At 40.9% G+C, this 26,458-nt stretch overlaps 2 protein-coding genes across 3 annotated transcripts in view; both read left to right on the top strand.

Moving 5' to 3' along the window:
• The window catches only part of LOC135708171 (potassium voltage-gated channel subfamily H member 4-like), a 205,885-nt gene that overhangs the window by 125,175 nt on the left and 54,252 nt on the right, over positions 1–26,458 (top strand). The gene's annotated exons all lie outside the window — the stretch shown is intronic.
• LOC135708121 (mucolipin-3-like) lies at positions 9,101–11,838 on the top strand. Of its 2 annotated transcripts, none has more exons than XM_065230066.1 (2): positions 9,101–9,392; positions 9,501–11,838. In XM_065230066.1, the coding sequence occupies exon 2, from the start codon at positions 9,542–9,544 to the stop codon at positions 11,558–11,560; it is 2,019 nt and encodes a 672-aa protein (XP_065086138.1). In that variant the 5' UTR covers positions 9,101–9,392; positions 9,501–9,541; the 3' UTR covers positions 11,561–11,838. The 2 variants fall into 2 exon arrangements, with proteins under 2 accessions (XP_065086138.1, XP_065086139.1); XM_065230067.1 differs by having other exon boundaries at positions 9,101–9,397.

Below are 26,458 nucleotides of genomic sequence, written 5' to 3'. Positions count from 1 at the left end.
ACGCTCGAAACGAAAATCCCGGTCTATCTGCTACTGGCAGTTTTCGGTTGACCGGAAGAGTGCCCCTAAAGAATGTAAAATCAAAAAGAAGTCGAAATTCCCCCTTGTTTGGCAAGCAATCTGCAGTTGTGTGCTGAAAAGCGATACTTTCGTTACTTCTGGGACCACGAAATTTACCAGGAGTAGTGCTTACGAAAGAGACGACTGCCTTTTCTGGAGAAGCATCAGGTGGACGGCCTATTCTGGCGGACTTGGTAAGATGCCATTACTCAAATTCCACCAAACAGTGGCACAGCAAAAATGGCGTCACAGTGGTTCCCAAGGAGATGAATCCGGCCAATACTTCGGAACTAAGGCCAGTTGAGGAATACAGTGCTTTCCTTATTATTTCAGCCCCTTCTCAAATTTTAGGCTGCCAAAAGCGGGAAACTGACAAAATCGAGAAAAAATTACGCGCATATTTCCGTGTTTTGCAATACAAATTTAATGGAGTTCCACCCTTATTTACTAGAAGAACTGCAGAACAGGCATCTGGGAAATTGTTTATATCAATTAGTCTGTTAATAGTTCGAGATAAAACGCTGTTGGTCGTATAACGCCAGGGTGCGTTTTACCCCACCTTGTCCTACATATGGCTATTATTTGTAAAAAAGCCCATTCCTTACTCTCTCCTCTGCCTGAATCCCCCCGCTGCTCTTCTCTCCATTCCAAGTGCCTTCCTCTGGACACATTTCATCGAAGCCATTCTCTACGTCAAGGACAGGCATCTCCCTTCGCACTGTCTCGCACCTTGGACAGTCGAAGACCACATGCTCCGGCGTTTCATCCACGTTGCCACACTCCGGACAGAGGGGTGACGCTGCGTGTCCGAGCCGATGCAGGTATTTCCTGAGGCAGCCGTGGCCAGACATGAACTTCTTCCGGTGGTGGTTGCCTTCTACGTGTTTTCTGTTCACCTAGGTCGAAAGAATCGGTAATAACCGATGCGCATGGCCATGAGCCGGAGCTCAGTTTCCTTTGGTTTTGCTTCGTTTCCAGTGCTGCAAACCAGGCTGAACCTCCATACTTCAGTATCTAGCCAGAAGACGCCTCTTGATATTGCTGGGAATAGAGTTGTTCAGCTTAATTCCAGCTATTGTGTTGATGGCCTTCGAAGCATTCTCCCAGACATATTCGACGTGGCTGTTGAAGTTTAGCCGGTCATCGATCATCACTCCCAGCGCTTCGAGGCAAAGGCATGCGTAGGACCAAGGATGGAGCCTTGTGGAACTCCCGCTGTGATCCTAATCGATCTCTGTCCCATGTCTGTCTGGAAGACCAGAAACAAGTTCTGGAAGTAACTCCTCAGAATCCTGTACAGGTAGTCAGGGACCCTCATTCTATGCAGCGCTTTGGCAATGGCTTTTCAGCTGCGCTGTTGAACGCATTATTGTGTTATCACGGTGCAATATCGATCTCCTCTTCACTTCTGTTTGGATGCCTTCTCGGCTCTCTTGACCATTGTCCGAATTGCATCCACCGTTGATCTCCCTTTCCGGAATCCAAACTTGTCCCTTTCAATTGACGATTTTGTTTATCTCCGTTGAATTCGAGAATTTGCGATGACGATATCTCTTGAAAATTGAAAGTCAATCAAACAATTCAATGCAATAAGTAATGCACTTTTTTTATTTTCTAAGCATAATTGTTACTGACAATGAAGCAATGTTTTTATTACAATTGCAAAAAAAGAAACAGATTTTCCAAAGTAAAAGTGATTTTTCCAGCAAACAACAATTCAAAACTTATAATTCCTAGTAGGATTATATTACATTAACGTAAATGAATTAAAATTCAAAAGGTACATTGGATGAAAGACCTGTGCGTTAAATTTATTTATATTTGAATAGAAAAGCACTTAAAATCGTCAATTGTTAATTTTATCCCGTATGCACATTTTACCCTAGCTTTCCCTAACAATCACATTACAGCAATGTGTAAGAATAACAATTATTCATAGCGTAGAGTTTGAGAATTCATGTTTAAAAACTTAACAATTTAGTGAAATCTGCAGGCTGACAAAATCGCTAAAAAAAAAAGCTGACAAAATCGGGAAAGCACTGTACTGGTCAAATGTAAAGCACATGCTGAAAAAAAGCGTGGAACTTCAATTGACCTGAAGTATTTCAAGCGGAAATGGAATTTGGTAGCCAAACAAGTGGGAACAGGGCTCGTGCAAAAGATGATCGACCGTGTACGAAGAAAAGTTTGAGCAATGGCCTATGATTGAGAAGGAGGACTCCAACAATGGTCTTACAGTAAGCAAAATACTTACTTATGTATAGCTGTTACATTGAACTATGAAAAATAAAACGCATTTTTAAACCCCAACAAGACTTTCGTGTCAGGGGTTTTTCGTGTTCAACCTTTATATGCACTAGCAAAAAAAAAACAATCCTTGCAAAACCATTATCTTAAATTCTCATTTAGTTAATTCTCTGAGCTAATCAGGCTGTGCACAACAAAATAAGGAACAAGAACTACAAGTATTCAGAAAATAATCATCCTCTTCTCTTAACTTTTTACCATTCTTGCATTTATTCTAATGCGCTCCAATGCGCTCTATGAATTGATTTTTTGTTGGAAAATGCTATTCGAAGTTGAAATGTTGTCAGATGCAATTGACCACTTTGTCAAGCAGTTTTGGCGTGACTTTCTACCAGCGATTTCACAAAACTGGACCAACTAATTTCTATTTTTTTGTGAAACGCACAAATGTTGGCTACTTTTCTCGAGGTTCTAGAAGAAAAAATCTTAAAATAATGTTTCATTTGAAAGTTCGAGTGGTAGTAAACGTCATTTTATCTGCTCGAATGAAGTGGTTAATTAGGTGTAACATTTATTAAGGCTCTGAACCATTTGGCGATTTTTGTTTTTAACTATTGGTTAAAATTTGACAGATGATGATGAGATTAAAGTTATCGATGAACCCTGCTATCCGAGCATGGTTATTTCTGATAGACAAGAAGTTAAATTTTGACAACCGTGACTCGAAAACCGGTCGATCGACACCACAGGGATTTTCGAACATAGAAAATAACTTTTGAAATGTCACTTTAACCACGAGGTAAATGTAACTCAGCAAATGGTTCACAGCCAGTGCTGTGTTCCTGTGCTGTGTGCACCCAATTTTGACCTGCGCCATTAAAATATAAGTCTGCCTAAAATAACGATCTTTAAAAATGACGTTTCAAATAGTTGGTATGGTATGTTGCAAAATATTTGCATTTTATCGCTGCTGCACGATGAGCAGCACCGTACTCTACAGGTGGTGAAGGTGGCATTTACCACACCACGAAAATCGCTTTAATGTACCTTGAACATCTACAGTCTACGTTTGGAAAGATAAATAAATTTGGAATAATTGGGTTCATATGCGTTCGAAAAAAAAGAGGTTAAGTGCAGGTTATGCTTAGTAGAATGGAAATTAGATCAACAACCTTATTACAAATTGCATTTACCAGATGATCAAGAACCGCTATCTATGCTCCACACCAAGCAGATATTTTGAAATTTAGTGTGCATAGATGCCCTCAAGGAGTAGTTATGCCACCACTTTTGTGGAATGAATCTCGATGCAGATACGCTGTTGAGGGAACAGCGGTTTTCCTACCTGTGGTTTAGTAGACGACTATCTCATTCTGGTAGTTGGTTAGTGCATATGCACTTTATACATCAATTGCAGAACGCTCTTAGAGTAATTAAACGTTGGTTTCACCATGATGGTCATTTGGTTAATCCAAACAGAACATCTACTGTCTTATTTTCTAAGTTTGGTTTGGCTGTGAGACCGATGTGAGTAGTCAAGCTAAATTGAATTCAGAGTCAAAAAAGCATGCATGACCTTTGGCCAATGCAGAACAACCATTGGAAAAACCTGGGGCCTAATACCTAAGTACATAAAATGGACCTACACAACAGTTATGCGACCAATATTGGCCTAGATGTTTTGCGTGGTGGTAGAAATGAGAGGTAAGAACAGTTCAGACAAAATTGAGCCATCTCCAACGGATGTACCTCATGGATTTGTCTAGAGCGTTCTCTACAACTCCTACTGCCACAATTGCAGCTTTATTCATTGTGACACCGCATAGAAAAGTATTGCAACACTCATTGGAATGTTGCATCAACCCCCTAAAAGTTCAGCAACACCTAAAAAATGTTGAAAAAGCTGAAAATCGTGCTGAATACGCTTGGGGAAGATAGAATTTGTTTCTTTGGAACTTGAAAAAGTACTGATTCACTTCAGAAAAGTTCGAACTCGCTTCGTAAAATACTAAAGCATTTCATAAAACAACAACTTCTAAAAGAACTGAATCACTTCAGAAATATTCGGAATCACTTCCTACAACACTGAATTACTTCATAAATGTCCAAAATCTCTTTGGAAAGTACCAAATCACTTCACAAACGATCGAAATCATTTCGAAAAGTACTAAATCACAAAGGAAAGGTTCAAATCACTTCGGATAGCTCTTAACCACTTCAAAATCACTTCTAAAAGAACTGAATGGTTCTGATTTTATTCGTCTTTGGAACTTGAAAAGGTAATGATTTACTTCAAAAAAAGTTCTAAACGACTTGATGAGTTCAAATTTAACGATTTTTTTTATCCCTAATCATGCAACCTTAGCGGGCGCAAGCGATTTCAAATTTATTATTTTTCAATTATTTTTTGAACATGACTATGATCCATTTCAAATTTCAAGGTTTTTATCACTTTTTTGTCATCCTGAACATGTGGACAAGGGGCGCAAATCATTTCAAACTTAACATTTCAAACTTAAAATTTTCTCTGATTTTGTATACCAGGGTCATTTCAAATTTTACATTTATTTAATTTATTTTCCTTTTCGTTTATATCAGGGGCACTAGCCACTTCAAATGATAATATTTTTTATCAATTTGTCCCTGCACATGTTTACCAGGAGCGCAAGCCATTTCAAATTTAGGGATTTTTCAATTTTCACCTGAACATGTGTATCAGAGATTTGCGAATCAGGGGCGCAAGTATTCGAAGGTAACCTTAGCTAGTGCAGTGTATGTTAAGTATTTAACTTTTTCGGATAGATACTACTCTTTTTGGAGCTAAGTAGTCATCGACTACCCGCGACTACCCACAACCACAGCACTCTTCACACCCTAAGAACAGCACATACCCATTATGAGGTTAAATTTTGCAACAGCTAACAACGTCTACACACTAACTTTAGATTACTGGAGGCAGTAAAATTTTACTGGGTTTTTGAATTGCGGATCGCCCAGTAATCATCACAGCAAAACAAATCATTACCGAACTGTCCGTAAAAGTCAATCTGTCAAAAAACTGTATATCCAGTAATTTATGCGAGTTGCCTGGACACTGGAAAGCCCAGTAAATGTGATCGTTATTTTGTCACAATTAAACTGGCAAGTCAGTTATTTTGTGCATGCTTGTACCGGGTAACCCAGTTATATTAAAAGCTTAATTAGGTGAAAAATAAACATTTCATTCTAATAATAATTGGACGCACATAAAACTCATTTATTTCAATTTTTGTTAGCAAATGTTGCACTACTCATATATTTAGAATTGGTAGGGTTGCTGTTATCCATAAAATCAATCCCCCTTATTCTGCGAGTCACGTGACTCTCTGTCACCGGTGAGGTGAAAATTGTCACCTCTGTGAGGTGACTCTCCATGTAAATCAAATGGAGAGTCACCTCACACGAGGTGACTATTGTCACCTCACCGGTGAGAGAGAGTCACGTGACTCGCAGAATAGGGGGGAATGTTAACTACGGAGAAACTCGTAGTTGGTTTCCCGCACCCCGATAAAAGCTGTTTTAAGGAATACAAGAATAATTATTGCTTGTCGCTCGGCCGCTCGGTGCAGTCAACATTGAAAACAGAGACATTCACAACATTATGGAAACATTCCTTTGCCAAGGAACAGTCTCGTTCTTCCAGAAGGTAATTCCATCGGTGATGTCTTCTGGAAATTTTCCACGGACGAAAAATGTTGGGTTTTTGATGTTGGTATTGGATTGTTCATCTAAACGAAAAGAAAATATTTGTTTCACAAACCATAAGCCAAATTATTCATACTCGTACGTACTTGGATCCATTCTGCGATTCCAGCCAATGAATTATTGTCGATCTTGATAACTTGCTTCCGGATTTTTCTGGAGCCAAACTGGTGGCGGTTAAAAAATTGACAGCTTATAATTTTACAATTCTTGGTCGGTAAAATAAACTGATCATTTTGCTGACTGGCCAGTAAAAAAATAAGAACTACTTAGTGCACAGTATTTAATTTTACTGACTTTTCGTGAAATCTCGAAAAATTAAGAATTACCGATTTTCTCAGTAAATTTATATTCTGTGTACAGTGTTTTGTATCAAACGTTACCGAAATTCAGTTTGTTTTTACAGATTGTCAGTTATTTCCCAGATTTGAACTGAATTTTCAGTAAAAATGTCGTTTTACGGTGCAAGCCCAGTATAAAAAAAATACCGAACAACTAAATGCTGGATAAGTGTGTAGTGTCTACGGAAATGAGTTTGTATCAACCCAGTGGAAACTGAATTTATATTAGATCCAAAATCATCGAATGTATCATCAAGCATTGAGGAACCACAAGTTTGCAACTCTATTTAAAATTTTAAATGGACAGCCATCCTCAAACTACACCAAACTACACTGAGTAATTAATTTGTTAAGAACTAACGAAGTCAGTCATGCTTATTAGTTAGTTTCTGTGTTTAAGAAATATTTCCCTGAATTTGAATGAAATTGCCAGAGATTCCCTGATCTTCCAGATTTTTCCGGGTAGTCGACACCCTGTCTGAAAAAGGCATACAGTAATACTTCCATTTATGCGGTGGGTGGTTCTGTCCACGCACCGCTGGCTCTTGGCTATCCTTCAACCAATTAGTTACTTTGATTTATTGTATGTGATTAGTGTCAACCATAAACTAGTTATCCACAGACCACCAGCTCAATTGGTTGAAGGACTGCAGAGAAATAGCTGTAGGTGGACCGTACCACCCACCGCATAAATGTAGAGATTACTGTAATTCATATTTAGTGGGATTTACCCATCACACTACCCATTCTATCTAAAGCCCTCTAGTAAAAGTATGGACTGACTGAAACCAGAAAACTGCAAAAAGTTGTTCCAATCGAGCAACCCTAATCAAATTTGTATAAAGAAAGAGAGAGAAGGATTAGTAATTTCCATTTAATTGGCGTTGACGGCACCGTCGAGAAGTTGTCTATTCTAGCAAAAATTGACAGTTTCTTATGGAAATTTTCATTGGAATGAAAGGATAGTACCATAGAGGTAACTCTAAGACCACTGGGTCCCGAAGAAAATCATTATTATTTTTGGCTCACTCAGTACCAGAACAACGGTCCCAAGCAGTCCCAAGCTATTTCACTCACCCCTGCATGTTCTGCATGAATCCACACACCCCTGATGTTATCTGTCAAACTTTCATAGCGAATCAAAACAAACATAGTGTAGTAATAGAATTTCAACTAGAATAGGGTACGTTAATCGTTTGCTTGGGACCAATAGGCTACTACAGTGGTGAGCCAATTTAAAATCGTTAGTTTCGTATTGATTGTTGATAGTACGATCATAGAGGTAACTCTACGACTAGAAGGTCCCGAAATAACGTGCTCAACTTTTTGGCTCAGCTCTGGTACACTCTTCGGTCCCAAGCTAATCGTATCACCCCTCGAAACATAAGAAAAACCAATAACCCCTCAATTTATCTGTCAAACATTCATAGCGAATCAAAACAAACATTGCGTAGTACTAGAATTTCGACTAGAATGGGGTTCGTTAATTGATTTGCTTGGGACCAATAGGCTAGTCAAGTAGTGAGCTAATTTAAAATCGTTAGTTTTGTATTGATTGTTGGTACGATGGCCGCCATGTTTCACGCACAGCTTGCTTATGGATTTTACCATAGAAGTAAAGAACTACAGAGTCGCCGTCAACGCCAATTCCACTACTTGATTTGCTTATCCTTGACGGATATGCGTATTTCGTCTACAATGTGCAGACTTCTTCAGTGTCTTATACTAATACTCGAACTAGTACAAGACACTGAAGAAGTCTGCACATTGTAGACGAAATACGCGTATCCGTCAATAATAAGCAAATAAAGTAGTGGAATTAAATGGAAATTACTAATACTTCTCTCTCTCTCTCTCTTAACACAATTATTCCACTAAGACACCCTCATTCATCAGGAAAATTTGAATGGTTATTTTGTTTAACTACGTGTTCATGGTATCATCCAAACCATTTGTGGAATAGTTCTATCATCTGGGGTATCGCTCGGGTGGTGAGATTTTCACGTCCGGTTGTATTGGTGCGATATGTGAGAGCGTGTTTGTGAAAATCCGAGGAAAATACATAACAGATCGCTGTCAAACTCATTTTGACAGATCCAATTTCATACATTTTTTAGGTTAGCCAGAGGAAAATAATAAACAACTTTATACGGCGATACACCCATTATAGTGTGCGAGCGTTAAACGTCACTAATCGCTATTGTATTTTTTTTTTAAATAAGAAAACCAGTACATTTTGACACTTCGATTGGGACAGACTTTTACTAGAGGGCTTAATTCTATCGATACCTGTTTGTTTACATGCACACCATCAGCGCTGTGTGATGCACCAAAAAGCTTTCCTGGAACCTAATCAGAATGCATCTCTTCCGGCAGAGAGCCAAAGTGGCAGTGAGTCAAAGAGAGGCAGAGAGAGAGAGAGAGAGAAACGCTCTCTCCGACACTGCCACGATGTTTTCACAAACAACACATGCGCGCACCCGGCCCTCGTCCATCTTCGTCTGGCAAACACGCGCTTACGCCATACAAAAACAATGGCTTGCTTATTCGCTCTGACTCACCTGGTCACATGGAGGCTCTCCGGGTCGAGAACACTCAATTTTAGTTCGGTTGACTGTACCTCGAGCAAGATGCCCGCCTGCCAGATGCCAGATGTTGTTGTTGGTGGTGCTGCACTGGGAGTCTTTGGCTTTTATGACGATGCAAATATACTGCGAGTGAGTTCAGTACTCGTCTGACAACTGCCTGCTCGTGGTGAGCTCTATAGCAAAACCAATCGACCCAAACTGCTGGTCTATCGTACAGAAGAAAGAAAGTATTATCTACTGTCGGATGGTCATTAACCACTGTTTTCTGTGTGTTCTATGCTTCGAACTTGATTAGTCTGCCTACATTTTTTTCGAAAAAGTGTTCGTCCCGTGCCTGTGAGCGATGTGAAAACTACTCAGTGATATAAAACTACCTTCCAATAATGGTGATGGTGGCCGCAGTGGCTGTATTGTGGTGATGTGTGTTCCTTAGAGCTAGAGCTACAGTCAACAAACAAACTGATAACGTTGTGTCCCCTTAAATCCCACTTTTCTCTTTCCATTCTGGCTGTCCAAACAACAGTGGTGAGCTCTTCCTGCAGTTGCGGCCTCGGCGTTCTTGAGATGAGCAGCTATTCTTCATCGTCTACAGAGCAAAACGGGCAACTTGGAAAGGCGACATCCGATATTCGCACGGACAATGAAAAGCTGGTGGTAAGGCAGAAAATCAATAATAACAGCAACAGCAACTACAGTTCTAGTTCTGCGGGTGCAGTCGGAGCAGCAGTGCACCAAAGAGAAACTGCATTGAAGGGCAGATGTGATAGTGTTGGTAGTGTTTTCACGGAAGACTGCAACGAGATGAATATCAACGGAGGAAGGGCGGATGAGGGGGTGGTGGAATCACCCGTGTTGGGTGGCTCGCAGACGTCCTTGAGCGAGGAACGACTACGTAGGAAGCTGCAATTTTTCTTCATGAATCCAATCGAGAAATGGCAAGCTAAAAGACGATTTCCCTACAAGTTTGTCGTTCAGGTCATAAAGATTGTACTGGTCACGCTCCAGTTGTGCCTTTTTGCGCACTCCCGATACATGCACGTGAACTACACGTGGGACAATACAATTACGTTCTCACACATGTTCCTTCGGGGATGGGACATCACAATGGAAGTCAGCACCTATCCGCCGGAGACGGGACCGCTTTCCGTCTATGCGATTGATGAATTCTTCCAAACCATCGACTACGCAATCGATGGCTACGCAAATCTGTCGGAAGCCATTGGGCCGTACTCCTACCCGAACGAAGACAACACTATGCCTCCGATGCAGTTCTGTTTGTACCGCTACAAGGACGGTACAATTTTCGGATTCAACGAGAGCTACGTTTTCAACCCGGAAATCGACACGCTCTGTCTGGACCTGGACAGCAACGTTACGGCCATCGGTAGTCGCAAGTATCTCCACCAGAAAGATATCCATATCAACTTCTCGGCTTTGGTGAAGGCCGAACTTAAGTTTGCCATCAAAACGGTCAACTTTAAAGCTGCCGGCCCAATAACGGCCCCGGACTGCTACCAATTCGATATCCTCATCTTCTTCAACAACCAAGATCACGACGGTCAAATGACGCTGAAACTCGAAGCGGAACCCATGCGTCTCATTTGCCACGGAGACGTTGAGTTCATCAAAAACTCACAAATCGATGACGCTCTCCGTAGCGCCCTGAACATTCTGGTAATCGTAATATGCGTCGTGTCGTTCGCCCTCTGCGCTCGTGCCATTTACCGGGCGCAGCTTCTCCGGATCATCACCGCCGACTTCTTCCAGCAAGTGTACGGCAAGGACCTCACCCTCGAAGGCAAGATGGAATTCGTCAACATGTGGTACATCATGATCGTCTGCAACGACGTCCTCCTTATCATTGGTTCGGCCCTCAAAGAGCAAATCGAGCAGAAACACTTCATCGCCGATGACTGGAACCTTTGCTCCTTGCTGCTTGGCATAGGCAACCTACTGGTCTGGTTCGGCGTCCTGCGATACTTGGGCTTCTTCAAAACCTATAATGTCGTCATCCTTACCCTGAAGAAAGCCGCCCCTAAAATCCTCCGATTCCTGCTGTGCGCTCTCCTGATCTACGCCGGTTTCACCTTCTGCGGCTGGCTCGTCCTCGGTCCCTACCACATCAAGTTCCGTTCCCTTTCCACCACTTCCGAGTGCCTCTTTTCCCTCATCAACGGCGATGACATGTTCGCCACCTTCACCATCATGTCCGAGAAATCCGTCATGCTGTGGTGGTTCTGCCGCATCTATCTCTACTCCTTCACCAGCCTGTATATCTACGTGGTCCTGTCGCTGTTCATCTCGGTCATCATGGACGCCTACGACACGATCAAGAAGTATTACAAGGACGGCTTCCCGCAGTCCGATCTGAGGCTATTCGTTGGTCCGTACCACCCGAACGACTTCTCCACCGGAGTGTTCCGCGACGACGATTTCGACTGTGATCAAAGAATCGGCTTTCTGGAGTCTCTGAAACGGATATTTTGCTTTTGGCGAAGCAATCGCGACCGAGGCCCAACCGGATACACGTCCCTCATACCGAAGGCGTCGTCTTCCTCCTCCGCCGAAGGCTATGTCTCGTAAATAAAGTAGCGAATTTAATTGCAAGTTGATATTTTGTACCCGGAGAAATATTCCAGGCTTTGTTTTAACATTCACTGTTATGTATCACGATTAGCCCGTAAGTTGAAATTGGAACTGCTACCAAAAACTAGAAATCCCTTTCTTTAGAGCACTGTCCAGCAAGCCATTGTAAAATTAGGTTAAATAGTAGTTATTCGTTTTCGTAGCCGCTCAAATATAACGCAAATATTATAGCATTGGGGAAATAACAATGCTTCAAAAAATAAGGGGATGAATTGAATTTTATGTGATGAAATAAAATTACCACTATTCTTATGAAATACTATTCTTTTTGTTTACCGAAAATCCTCTACATAATCTTCAATTTTGTGGCATGCCCCCAGGAAAGTCTTGGAATAGTTTTACACCTGTTTTTTTTACTCTTTATTTTTTCCATATTCAAATTAAAATACATTTTATTTTAATCTAGATTGTTCCAGATACTACAGTAATTTACCACCCTAAAGTATTATGATATATATCTAAGTGTTTTTACATTGTTTATGCTTAAGCAATTCAGGATTTTAACAGGTTGTCTATGCCTGTATGTCAGTATAACAATTGACATCTTAAAACTAAAAATTAAAACTACAGGGTGCGTGACGAATTTTTGCAGTAAATGGCATATATGGAAGTTGTAAGTAAATTTATTAAAAAAAAATTGCCTTCCCTTTCGACGACTGTAGTAAGACGCTTCCGGAAACTGCAGTATGCACGTTTTAAAATGTTTCGATCCATAGATGTCATCACTGCCTTGATTTTAGCTTTTAGCGACTTAAGTGTGGTGTGAGGGGTTCTATTGGTATCCCGTTGGACGACGCCCTATACAAAATAATCCAACGGATTGATATCGGGACTGCTTGGGGGCCAAATTTCTTCCTCCCAAATTTACGAAATATTTTCCGTAAGCCATTTCTGTGCTTTATTAGCAGCCTTTTTTAATATTATACACTGTTCTTTCAGACACATTTACCGACCGAATTATTTCTTTCATGCATACTCCGGCGCGCAACAAAGCGACAACGGCTGACAGATTGCTCTCTTGTTTCGACATCTTTACGTTTACTCAACATTGTTTGTTTAAATCTTACACCTAACAGTATAAGCTATCCAGTGCTGCCAAATATATCTAAATCATGATGCACAAGCATGATAAATTACTATTTGAAATTTACTGCAAAAATTCGTCACGTACCCTGTAAATCTTATCTAAATGTAAAGGGAATTGATCGTTGCAAGTGAGGATTGTAACGATTTTTGCCTGTAATTTTTTAATATTTTGTAGGACTCAACATCCGAAATTTTATGTACGTCGATAGTACTGTACCAGGGAGGCAACTTCAAAATCATCGTCAGAACTTTGTTCGGAATCATTTGAAGTGATTAATTCCAGATAGTGCAACAACTAGACTATATTGGCACAGTATAAAGCATGGCCAGTCTTAAATCTTGTTTGAATAGGGTTAACTACCCCATTTCCGGCCTATTAAGCACAACCCGCACTTAGTCTTTCTTAATCTAGCGCAGTTTAGCACCAAACGGAATGTTATTATTACTGATGGCTTCCAAATTTATTTACCTTTCCGTATGTACCGTAAGATTTGATAAAGAGAAACCAATTGATGAGATATTGTCAAAAGTCTAACACTGCTTCTTGACGCCAAACTCGGCCTACGGGTTCTAAACTTGGCCTAACGCTTTGAAACGCCATTGAAACGCCAATGAATTCACTTCGGCCTATCGGATGAAGATAAAACATGATTCGGTCGGAGCTCTTCTTTTGTTTTTTGGAATAATGGGTGCAAACCTTCATATCACGCGTTCTCATTGACTTCGTTCGGTAGCTTATTAACTAAAGTATCGTACCAACCGCATAATTGACTTGTTAACTCTGAAATCATGGATTTATTTGAAGTTTTCTGCTCGATAGGCCCAAAATGGGCGATTAGGCCGAAGTAGTTCTCTACCCTACCAGAAGTTTATTTCCTGTTTATCAGAGGATACAAACATTACATTTATATATTTATTACATTAAGCTAGAATGCCCTCAATGTGATCATTAAAAGATAACTTTTGGTCAAGTACTAATCCAATATATCTCACTTGACTTGACCATTGAATATAAGCTATTTTACGTGACGTCTTGATGACAGTTCCTGGCGGGCCACTCGAACGCGCTCGAGGCATTGTTATTGTTTACGTATGATGTTTTTGTTTTGATTTTGGTCGTATTTTGATTTTGTATCGTGTGAAAGTGAAAATTAAAAATGCCTCCGAAAAAAACTCCTAAACATATCGCAGCAAAACTGTTGAAAACTGCATCATCTTCAGCGCGATCAGGTAACATAATTAATTGATCTTAAGATGCCGTTAATTTCCCGATGTAGAGCAGCAATGGGGAAGGCCCAGTAAAACGCTAAAAGAAAATTTGCAACAACCCCTCCAAGAAATAGACTTTGGTTATACTCGCAGTAGTACAGATGCAGTATATGGAAATGTTCCAACTCTTGACCATCCTTCCATCCGAAATATTTTCAACGAGGTCTATCAGTTAAATTCTCTGTGTACTGCAATGCAAATATTTTGCATAAATGATAGTAAATGTTTTCGGTGCTTGCAGAATGCTCAGGAGAACGAAATCGAATCTTGCTTGCTGCTCAATGACTTGTACGACGAAACACTAATGGATATGTCTATTGAACGACTGAGATTTAATGCTGGTGATTTGTATGACACAATGCGAGAGACAATGAATGAAGAAGTCCAATTGCAAGTTGAGACAAAAACGAGAGGACAATGGAAATGTGACCTGTGGAAAAAGTTTCGTATTGGAAGAATTACTGCATCAATTTTAAAAAAGGTTGTATCGACAAAAATAGACGCTCCATCATTGTCACTTTTAAAAGCCATTTGCTATCCCGACACAACGTATTTCTCTACACAAGCAACGCGTTATGGCAAGAATATGGAAAAAGTCACTTTAAACAAGCTATCTGTTTATTTGATTAAAAATCACGCAGACGCTTCTATTATCGAAACGGGTTTGATAATAAGCAAACAACATCCTGAGATAGCTGCATCTCCTGATGGGCTCCTGGTTTGTGGTTGCTGCAGAAAGATTCCCCTTGAAATTAAGTGTCCCTTCAAATTTAAGGACGAGACAGATGTTCTTATTAAGCTCTCGCAGAAGCCGCAGCCTTACATTAGACAAACAGCAGATGGTTTCGAGCTTGTCACAACACACGACTACTATGCGCAAGTTCAGACGCAAATTATGCTAACCGAAGCTGACTATGGGTACTTTTACGTATGGACCAAACAGGAAGATGTGCTTATCAAGGTAGCAAAAGATGAAGAGTACTGGAAGCAAGCAGTATTCAAAGCGAACATATTTTTTAAGGCTGTGGTATTACCTGAGCTAATGGGAAAGTATTTTACAAGGAAGCGAGAATAATGCAGACGTCCTGAAAATGTACAGAATGTGTTGATAGTTGATTTGAAGAAATTTTTGAATTGTTTTTATTTCAATACAAGAAACAGTGTGGACAAATAGAACATTTTGTCCTATTTGGTTTTAATCAATTATGGGTTTACACATATTGACGAGAATCGATGCTACATACACTATCATATCCATTGCCATAACCCCGTTATGTTCTCGCATGATCAGGGTCATTGGCACATGTCCCTTCAATAGCTGATACTTCGCACGGATTAGTCCAATCACTCGTTCGACGTGAATTCTAACGGTTGCAATTTTCCTGGTATTTTCCACGTCTAAAGCTGTTAGCTGAGCCCCTGTTTTTTTGAAAGCTGGTAGATTCAATCTGGCATTTTTCTTTTTAATATCCGCATCTATAAGAAATCCACGATCCACCATTATAACATCACCCTCAGACACATTATAACATCACCCAAGAATCCACACGTTGTAGTAATATATTTGTCTGAAGCTCTACCTCCATAACCCTTTGAAATAAAAATCACGCATCCTGCTGGACTTATTCCAATCAAATATTTCAAAGTGTTTCCTTTTTTGTAATCCGACCATTGGGGTTTGATGATCGCTCACCACGAATTTCGAAACAATCAATTATGATCGAAGTTTCATCTCCAAACAAATCACGGAAACACTGAGGAGTATGTTCTCTTAAGGTGTCCCTCGACGGCCAGTGAACAACATTATGAAATGTTTTGTATAAAGTGTAAATAGTTGAAAGAAAGTATTTAGAGGTGGTTGCTGGGCACACTTCGTAGGCAATACTTAGTGATTTGTAAAAATAGTCAAATCGAAGCTTCTGCAGTGTCATGAGAAAAACCTGCTCCTTAGTCAGATTTAACGGGGCAACCATATATGGTTCAATGCTTCGAAAAATAATTTCTACAACATGATAGTTGTCGAGTCCCGTATAATATTTAATATCCAATGGTCTCTCCTTCAAGCTTTGCATATCAACTTTCGTTCGTCTTATGGTTTCTTTTAAATCTTCCATTTCCATGCTTTGTCGCATTATGATTTTTTCCAATCGCTTAACCTCCTGAGCAGCTTTATTATCTGTGGTGGGATCGTCGTTTTCAGCTGACACGGTCTGCGTAAAATGGCTTCTAACGAATGGTGTTGCTTGAACTGCCATATTACGTGTCTGCTGTTTGCGTCTCTTAATAGGGTCATCACCACCTCCTTTAGACAGATTCCCATAAAGTAACTGCTGCTCATCGAGAGGAAGCTGATCATCCCCTAAAAAAGATCACATACATTTTTAACAAAATTCATTTTTCATGAAACAAGATACATACCGTCACAAGAGAGAGTGCATTCTGAAGATGAACAAGAAGCGTCTACAGCTCGAAAGACAAGTTGAAAGTTATATTTTGATGATGCTACACCATTATGCATTGAGATACAAGAGAGGGTTCTTTCGGAAGATGATGAGGAAGCGTCCGAATCATTTTCTTTATTTTCAACAAACTTGACGGTATCAGTTGCTCCGGATGCGGACTTGTGACCATCGTACAATTTATCTGGATTTTCGAACTTGCAGTCGGTGGCCGTATTGGTCGTTCCCAATGCCTCTTCCGGAACGGCATTATACGTTCTGTTTGGGAGCAAAAGTACGGGAATCCAATCAATGTCACTTTTGCATGCCGGTTGAGCAGGTCGACCTACAATGGAGATGGGCATTTCAATGTTTATTACAAGATTATTGTAACAGGATGTTTCATATTATTAATTCATCAAACACACCTACCTGATACAAAGTGTCTGCTACAAATTCGACCAGTAGACGGCAAATATTCGGAAACTGCTTTCCGCCAAGCATCGAGTTGCAGTTCTGCTTGTGCCCGTAAGAAAGGCGAACTTAAGCGATCTGGATCGGGACAACGAAAGAATTTATCCGTTCCTTGCTTTCCTTTTATGCACTTGTCCGAGCATCCCGGTACACAACATCTAAATCGTGTTTTTCCCATTGTAAAACGCTACAAGCAACTGCAGTTACAAAAAACTGAGACCACCGAAGAACTTTCGCTGTACAAATTATAAACATCAACTGATGTCAACAAATCGGCCCGCTGGTAAACGTCAAAATAGGTAAACAGAAAAAAAAAAACAGCTGACTCGAAACGTCTCGTAAAATGCCTTATAGACGCTAATCTCACATTTAGGGAAGTTTACCACTACGAAAAAAAAAAAATTACGTTTTGTTTTTTTCTAAATCTAAAAAACACATTTTTTCTATTTAAAAAAAAAAATACGTGCAAAAATATTTTAAAAAAGACATCAAGACATAAAGTTGGACCCAAAAATCCACAAAACTTCGACTTTTCGGTTTTGCTGAGAGCAAGGTTGCAAAGACTCATTTCAGCTAAAATAATGTTTTTCGGAATAATAAAACCAACAGATGGTATGATGGCATGTTTTACTTGTAACTTACAAGAAGAGGTTACAAAGTATGCGTTGGAAACATAAAACCTGTAAATTTTGCTTTCTATGAGTCACAATCAGCGATTTGCTGATCGCTGAGTGAGTGAGTGAGTGAGTGAGTGAGTTTGTGAAAAATCGCTGATTGTGACTCTCATGAAGTGAAATAAACAGGTTTAATATGTCAAACACATTCTTTGCAACCTCTTCTTGTATCCTACCAATTCAAAATTTGATCATGGCATCTAATTATTTCATAATTTAGAAAAACATTGTTTTAGCTGAAATGAGTCTTTGCAACCTTGGCTGAGAGTCCAATTTGTTGACGTAGAATTTCGGCTTTCGAGGTTGCAATTTCAAAAATCCAAATTTGGCCGCATCACGAAAAGTGGTCAGGTTCTGTAATGTGGCGTAACTAGGGTAGGGCACTTGCCCTTGGCTGCGGAAATTTTTTGGGTACAAAACCATTTTGGGCGCAAAAAGCGATCACAAAAAAACCCACTCTAATGATATCTAGAAATTTTCGCAGTCGAGGGGGCGCCGCGGCGAATGACATTTGGGCGCGTAGCGCGCCCACGGAAAACGAAAAGTGCGCCCGATGCGAATGAGCGGCGCCCGACGTTGCGGAAAGGTTCGTTTGGGCGGATTGCTCCCCCGCCGGGCTCGCTGATCGGCGGATATTTAGTTTGTAAGGTCATAAAAAATTATCGCAAAAAAAACTAACTCATTTTTTCAGTATTCCATCGACTGTTCTCATAAATATTAACATGCTGATAATTATGACTGTAAATTATTATTATTATTTAGCTTTATTTAGGAGGCTTTCAGCCTTAGGCTGGTTCGCCTCCAACGTGACTGTAAATTGACAGTCCGCAATGCGCTGTAAGCGCGTAAGCTAACGAGATTTGTGATCCTATTCTTATAAGCGGTTTGAAATCTCCCGCATCGCGGTTGATACCAGCAGTCGTAACTGGGGGTAAGCAGTGAGCCAAAGGCTTCTACCATACCGACCTCTCATGTAGATGTCGCTTCAATAAAAACAGCAGAGAAACTCATATTTTCGTCGTCGTGCTTTTCAGCTCCGAGGTAATCAATTGATCATGAAGTATGTTTGTTAATTAATGTCTGCAAGTAAGTATTTATGTTTGGGTATTATCGTGATAATGAAATACCATATATGTGAGAAGAATGTCTCACTGACGTTTTTAAATCGTTTCAACTACGTTTAAAATGTAGTCGAACGATAGTCAATAACGATATGAGAATGTTTTACATAAACGTGTTGAAAAAGTTTTATGAACTTGAAAATCAAACATTTTGATTTGTTCACATTGTATTTAAACGGTTTGAACGTTTTGAAAACGTTTTTAAACTTATCTTATCTAACGTTTTAAAACGTTGTGTACAGTAACGTCCAACAGTCCAACTACTTCCGTAATATCCTCGTTCTATCACTAACGCTGTTACTTTTGCTTCAGATTGTCATCTGCACTCGACAAGAACGCCAATAACTCTTAGTCAACCTAAAACTTAGTTAAATGTGAGGTAAGAATAATAAGGGTCGTAGTTCGTGAATGTCAGGTTTGAAAATTATTCGTCTAATCAAAAACATATGCATATTATAGAGCGTATAGAAAACGGCGATGAAACGTACGCTTGTAAAGAAAAAGGAGTCTGGTGCGGAGGGGCGGAAAAGGCGCAAGTTGGAGACAGAGGAAGCCAAAAAGTCAAGTCAGCTTCTGAAGAGTTTTTTCGGAAAGCCCGCTCCTACAGATCCCCTTTCATCGTCGTCAAGTTTGGCTGCTTTGAACTCTAATGCATCAGAGATGGAGCCGGAAGACCAAACATCAGACAGATCCACCGCAACCACTGAAGATCACGCTGAACCGGACACTGCCAGTTCCACGGTTGGAGATGCTGGCGACGCTGCTCAAGATCCCAGGGGACCCGTCATTCCAAATGTCATCAATATGCACGACATTGGACTTCTGGAATTCCACGGTGCTGCCGGAAAAGTCAAGGTTGCTGATTCTCTGAGAGTGGAAATAGTCCAGTTGGGTTTCACCTATTTCCAGAACGACGAGGGGCCGTTTGCACCAACAAACAACCGGTCGATGAACAAATCCTGGTTCAAAAGGGGAGAAGGTGACTCGGTCCTGGCTAGTTTATTCTCCAGCAAAGCAATCAGCTTTCTGCATCTGCTGTTTGCTCTTTTCTCGATCAAACCCTCAGTCGAGTTTGGAGCAGGAATGCGGATTCAATCATTGGAAAGCACTTGAGCGCATGACTGTTCATGAAATGTCGAAGAATCATCGTGAATGCTTCACTCAATGGAAACAAATGGAACGGACTTTGGCCGAGAACAAAGGATTGATCGATGTGGAGCTGCAGTCAGAGATTGATGTGGAGAAACAAAAATGGCGAGACATCCTGGAACGACTTATTCACTGCATCAAGTTTCTTGCGACGCAAAACCTGGCTCTGCGAGGACACCGAGAATCCCTCCAGTCGGACGACGCCTCTAACGTCTGGAATTTTCTTGGACTCCTGAAACTTCTCGCCGCCTTCGACCCTGTCATGCAAGCGCACCTCAAAAATGCCAAAAATCGTCCCGGATCGACTTCTTACCTCTCGGCAGCCACACAGAACGAGTTTATCCATTTGATGGCGTCTATTGTTCGCGAAAATATGCTCGAAACGATCCGTCAAGCGAAATATTTTGGTATCATGTTTGATTCGACCCCTGATCAAGCACACCGTGAGCAAGTTTCAGAAGTAGTTAGATATGTGGACGTGGATTTTACAAAGAAAACGGTACGTGTTGCAGAATCTTTTCTAGGATTCATCCAGATCAACATGAAAGACGCTGAGAGCTTAGTTGGGACCATTTTGAGCCAGTTGGAGAAAGACGGTATGGACCTCCAGGATTGCCGGTCGCAGTGCTACGACAACGCTGCTGTGATGGCGGGACACAAAAGTGGTGTTCAACAAAGGATCATCGAGAAGAATCACCTGGCAGTTTTCGTGAACTGCGACAATCACTCACTCAACTTGGTTGGTGTCAACGCAGCCAAACAGGACGTAATGATGGTGACTTTTTTTGGGACCATTCAAGCTCTCTACGTATTCTTTTTCTCCTCGACTCAGCGCTGGGAAAAACTCAAGATTGCTGTTCCTAAAGTTGTGAAATCGGAGTCAACAACCAGATGGAGCGCAAGGGTGGAAGCGGTGAAGCCCATTAACAACCACCTCGACGAGATACTCCAAGTCCTTCAAGCCATGATGGATGGTGCCACGGAGACCACAGACACACGGAGCGAAGCGAGGCAGCTCTACAACCGGATGTTGACTCCTGAATTTTTGACCCTACTTGGATTTTGGACCAACGTGTCCGAGTCCAGAAAAGGTTGCAAGATCCGGCGATGAACTTCCACGATGCCGCGTTAGACCTGGAAAGCCTACGAGATTATTTCTACAACGAGAGGGAAAGACTAGTGAGTAAAGCTCTGGAGGTTGGGCTTAATCTCTGTCAAGAGTGGGAGGTTGAGACGGAAAGGCGACCAAGACGAAAGAAGACAATGGCTGGTGAAACATCTAAAGATGCTGGATTGAAAACAACGCAGGAAATCGAACGAGCTATGAAGGAGACGATCGACCGCCTGCACACCGAGATGGAGGACAGATTCACTCGTTTGCACGACACTGATGCGAAGTTTGGCTTTCTTCTCGACGTCGAGGGATTATGTACCGGTATCAGCAGGGACATCTTGAAGACAAAGTGCGAGAACTTCGGCCAGACTTACAACCGTGATGTTGATGGTGAGCAGCTGTACGAGGAGATTTTGGACTTCAGAATGATGATCAGTACGAGGACGAACGTCAAACTAACACGACCTGAAGATGTTCTGCTGTTCATCGTGCAATACGGAGATGAGAGCGTGTTCCCGAATCTTCGAATCGCCTTTCAGATCTTATTAACGATTGCTGTTTCGATTGCGAGCTGCGAAAGATCTTTCAGCAAATTAAAATTGATTTTAAACTATCTTCGAGCCTCCATGGGACAGGATCGGTTGAGCGACCTTGCTTTGCTGAGTGTTGAACGGGAAGAGGTCGAGAAGATTGATTTTAACTCCATTATCGATGCTTTTGCCGCAGCGAAGGCGAGGAAGATACACGTTTAGAACGGACGCAGACGTCAGTTTCTTCTAATGTACATGATTGTTAATATACATGATTGAAAATATACAATGTGATTTATTTTGTGGTTATACTTATTTTTATAGGTTAAAGATAATCGGTTGATACTTCAATGATTCAGTACATTTTCATGGGGGGGGGCGATCTCAGTACTTGCCATGGGCGCCATTTCGCCTTGTTACGCCACGCCACGGTTTTGACCACATATAACTCTGTCAATAGCGGATGGATTTTAATTCTGGAGTATCTGCTAAATTGAGCACTTTATTAATTTTCAATAGGTCACTACTGAAAATTACACAAATGTCCAACTGTTGGTCAAAGTTATCACCAATTTCCTGCAAACAGCGCGCTCCCTAACACAAATTTCTAAATCGAATTCGATCCTGTCTTACGAAACGGTGCTTATTCAATCACCGTGTTTGGTGGAGGTGTCCGGTCGGTCGTCAGCAGCAGTAGCAGTGCTTTCGGCGCGTGGCGTTGAACATTGTACACAACGAAAGGCTGTCCGCAAGCAGCGAGCTGCATCCCACATGAGCGTCCATTCACACCGAAGAAGGAGGAAGAAGCCTCACCGCTACTGTGAGTCGCTGTGGGCCATCTATACCAAGCGCGTCACCCTCGTTCCAAACAACATACAGCTCGCCAGCCTCATCCGTGTTGAACACCTTAATAGCTCAGCATTACCGAAGACAGCAAATCAAAAAAAAAATGGCAACTTTGCCAGAATCCAAGCGACAGATACAATGGCGCTGCGCTTGAGTGAAGGTGGAAGCAACGCATAGAAAAATGAGCAAATACACAAACCCTTCTTCTGAGAATGTAATCTTTGCTATCAAATTCGTTCGAAGCATTTACTTTTGAGCGACAGATTACGCCATTGTACCTGTGGAAAATGGAAGATTTGCCAGTCTTCTTGACTTGTTGTCTTCGGCATTACTCAACCATCACGACAAAACGGTCTCTTTCAGGACTACCATAAATTTGATAAAAAGTTTGGCCATTTGTCAAGGTCATCAATCGGATGACCGTTCCCATGTGTTTAAATCTAACATCCCATATATTTTTAAGGCAACATTGGCAGTACAATTTCAGAATCCAAAGTCGGTTGTGGCATGAAAGTGGTCTGATTTTGATCCACAGATGATGGATTTTAATTCTGAATACCCAAATCGATAGGAAATTTTTCTACGAATCTGTTAAAATTAAGGATTTATCATTTTTCAAAATGCCACTATTGAATATTGCAATAATGTGCAAGTGTTGCTATGATAATAAAATGGTCACCTGAGGAAAGCGCTTTCCCTAACACAGATTTCCAAATTGAACTCCATCCGATCTCACCGAGCGCTGTTCATTCAATCACCTCGTGTGGTGAGTGGTCGTATTCTCCAGTACACAACGAAAGGCTCCCCGTAAGCAGCTAGCTATCAAGGCTGCCCTCAACCACTGATCGGATTCAGTTGCTCGTCGTGGGCCACTGTGGGCCATCTATGCCGAGCGTGTCACCCTCGTTCCAAACAACATACAGCTCGTCAGCCTCATCCGTGTTGAACACCCTAATAGCTCAGCATTACTCAACCATCACGACAAAATGGTTCTCTTCGGGACCACCATAAATGATTGTTTTTTAAGAGCTAATTTTCATTGAATGTTCGCTTGCCATGCTGCCAGCGTGATGTATCTGGCAGGCTTAAAATTTGCATCAAAAAGCTTAAACGTAGGTACCGTCCGGTAGGTTCAGATTCTGTGATTGATGTGTTTTCCCTAATACATATTTCTATTCCGCACCGCTATCATCTCCTAGAACATCGAGGACAAATTTCCACAGCATTGTTCTAAACTAGTTTTAAAGCTTCCTTTTTCCATCGGTCCTTTTCAGGACCACAAATGACTGATAAAAGAGTGAGAGTTTGAATCCAAGACATACAGAACCTGCTGAATCGCGAAAATTTGGTCCGTGGTAGCGCGGGCATCCATGAATACCTCTTGGCATTGCTTCACGAACTCTCTTGCAAATGGTGACAGGCAGCGGCATAGAATTTGGGAGAGTACCTTTTGTAGGCGGCGCTCAGCAGTGTGTCCAACTGGAAGCTTATATTGACTAAATAAAAGTCACGCACAGCTACAGTGTGCTGTTTGTTTGTAAACATCAGCATAAACATATGGCCGAACATACACTGAAAAAAGTTTTCACTTAGTTTCTATTAGGAACGCACATAGTATTTTTTCAAAAACAAAAACAATGATTTTTACCTGAATATCACATAGCATTAGAAATTATATATGAGAAATCATATAGATTTCATTGGACACATAACGTTCATGTGATTTAGTGGAGCAATATCCAATTATGGGATCATATGAAAGTTATGTGAAATTCACATGGATATTTTCCACCGGTAATGTGATTTATTTTATAAGTGTATGGTATTTCCACTAGTCGTGTTGCCGGTTTATCCAGAAGAGAAAATATGTAGATTTATCATTATTTATATTTTTGAGATCGAAGTAGGCCGCGCTGCGAAAATGACGTGTTTTTGTTTTGCCGCGTCGTTTTCGTTCTAGTGGAAATTTTATAAGTTTACAATTTCATTTTTAAAAAGTGTTAATTTGAAAGTACAGAGAGGATATTGAAAAGTGCATTTAGTAAAAATTTTCAAATTCCTATTCGTTGCATGTGGTGCCGACTATTCTAACTTACACACTTAAGGCCTAAACGCAATGACAGCGGAAGCGGAAAAGCCCGATCTGAGTAAGGCTACTTGTCGAATTGAAAACTAGTTAAAATCAAATCGATTTCGGTTAGGCATCTTGATGTCATTTGTGACAACTGTCAAACTTTCCGTTTTCGTTCCGCTTCCGTCTACATTGCGTTTGGGCCTTTGGAAATAACTATTTTTACACGAGACGTAATCCATCTTTGAAGTAAATTATGGAACGTAAACAAACATGTCATGTAAAATTAAGTGTTCCCAAACCGATACATACGCATCTCGTCCAAAAGTACGTTTGATTGAATTGATTTTCTCGGGGGGAAGACGGCTTTCATTTGAGTACCTCTTTTATACAGAGTTGCTCAGAGCTACTCTGGTTTGCTCTGGATCTGATCTAATTTGTGACGAAAACAGAATTAGTAGGGCATATAGTTTTGAAATCTAACCATGAAAATGTCAGTTCGATAACGAAACGAAAACAATGAATGAAGAAAATAAATGGATGCAATATTTAAATATGGAAATGATCTCGTTTTCTACCAGTTCAATGAAGTTTTGGCTATTTCCTAAGATCACTCTGATGATGGCTTTCTGCAGGGCGCTTTCCTCTTTGCAATTGCAATGAAATTGACCGGGATCTTGCTATCGTAGCACTGGGCATCCAGATGCTTAGTAGGAACATTACTTGAGGATGAATCCTGTGAGGGTTTCGGTTGCTAGAACAGGGAAATATAAACGTACAAACTATTCCACCAAACCTCACACAGACGCCCCCCTAGCCCCATTTATTTTGTATCAAAACAGCAACGTTATTGCGTGTTGTTTGTTTTTCTAGCATGTTTTCCGATGAATTTACAGCATTTACGTGTAGCTACGGAATAGATCACCGGCTTTCATCAGAGAGCAAAAGAGTTCCTCAGAGTTACTCTGGATTGCTCTTAATTTCTCACTGTCTTCCCCCTCGGATTTTCTCGTTTCTTTCAACCAATTCTTATGTCATTTGGCCGCTTGCATGTGCCGGCCTCAGGGCACGGAAATTTACATGACTTTTTCGTAGTGTGTACGCGTAGCTACGCTCAGCTAAGTTTATTTACCTTTTCGTTCCTTTGTCCTCTATAGGAAATACCCATCTAATTCAAGACGATCATTTTAAACTTACTAAATACGCGTCAATCAAGTTTTGCACTACTGCTTGATTGAAAGTTTCAGTACATTATCAATGGTGTATATTTGCATCGATTATGTATTGGATCGGGGCTTAACATGTGTGAAAATAGCTTTGGAAAGCTTGCGTTCTTGGGCTATTGTAGCTGCGGTAGAGCTGTCACCTTCTAACTCCCGGGTTCAAGCTTGTTGCAGTCATAAGAAATGATTGCAGGCAGATTTTATCCATAATGCCACTGCCAGACAGTGGGAGTTAGGCCAAACGCGAATCTTCATTCTAATCTACTATTCCACATACTATTAATAACCTTGGGCGTACCCTCCCTAGTACCCTCCGTGGCGCTTATGAGGGGTCATAGAGTTCTCTGCAGCCCTCTTAAGTAAGTGTCGTACTAACATTCCTTCCCTTTCCCCATCAGATGCAAGGACGTGGCCAGGACAGCTTTGGTCTGTTGGACGGAGCCACATTCTTTATCTAAGAGGTAGTAATAAATCACAAATTACTATCTAACAGCAACGGATGAAGGTGGGTCTCCTTCTTAACAACAGTTTGGAGCTCGTACCACCTACGACATTGTACAACCTGGTTTATGCTATGCTATGCTATGCTAGTTTTTTCTTGGCGATGATTTAATCTTATCGATGTAAAAAAAACTCCTAAATAGTAAATAGTTAAGTTACCATGCAACAAGTTCCTCCTAACAATGGTACAATTCATCGTATTCAATGAAATTAGGGACTGTGACCACCGGAATATCTCTAATAATCTTTTAAGGTCTCCTGACTTTCTTGAAGATTACGAAATCTCTTAAGTGCTCTCACAAATTTCTCGAATTTATTGTAACATCAGCATTGAAGCAT

Source organism: Ochlerotatus camptorhynchus, unplaced genomic scaffold (genome assembly GCF_037179485.1).
Source record: "Ochlerotatus camptorhynchus isolate MF236.1 unplaced genomic scaffold, CSIRO-AGI_Acam_v1.1 ptg000328l, whole genome shotgun sequence".
Lineage (NCBI taxonomy): Eukaryota > Metazoa > Arthropoda > Insecta > Diptera > Culicidae > Ochlerotatus > Ochlerotatus camptorhynchus.
This window is presented reverse-complemented; position numbering and strand designations above follow the sequence as displayed.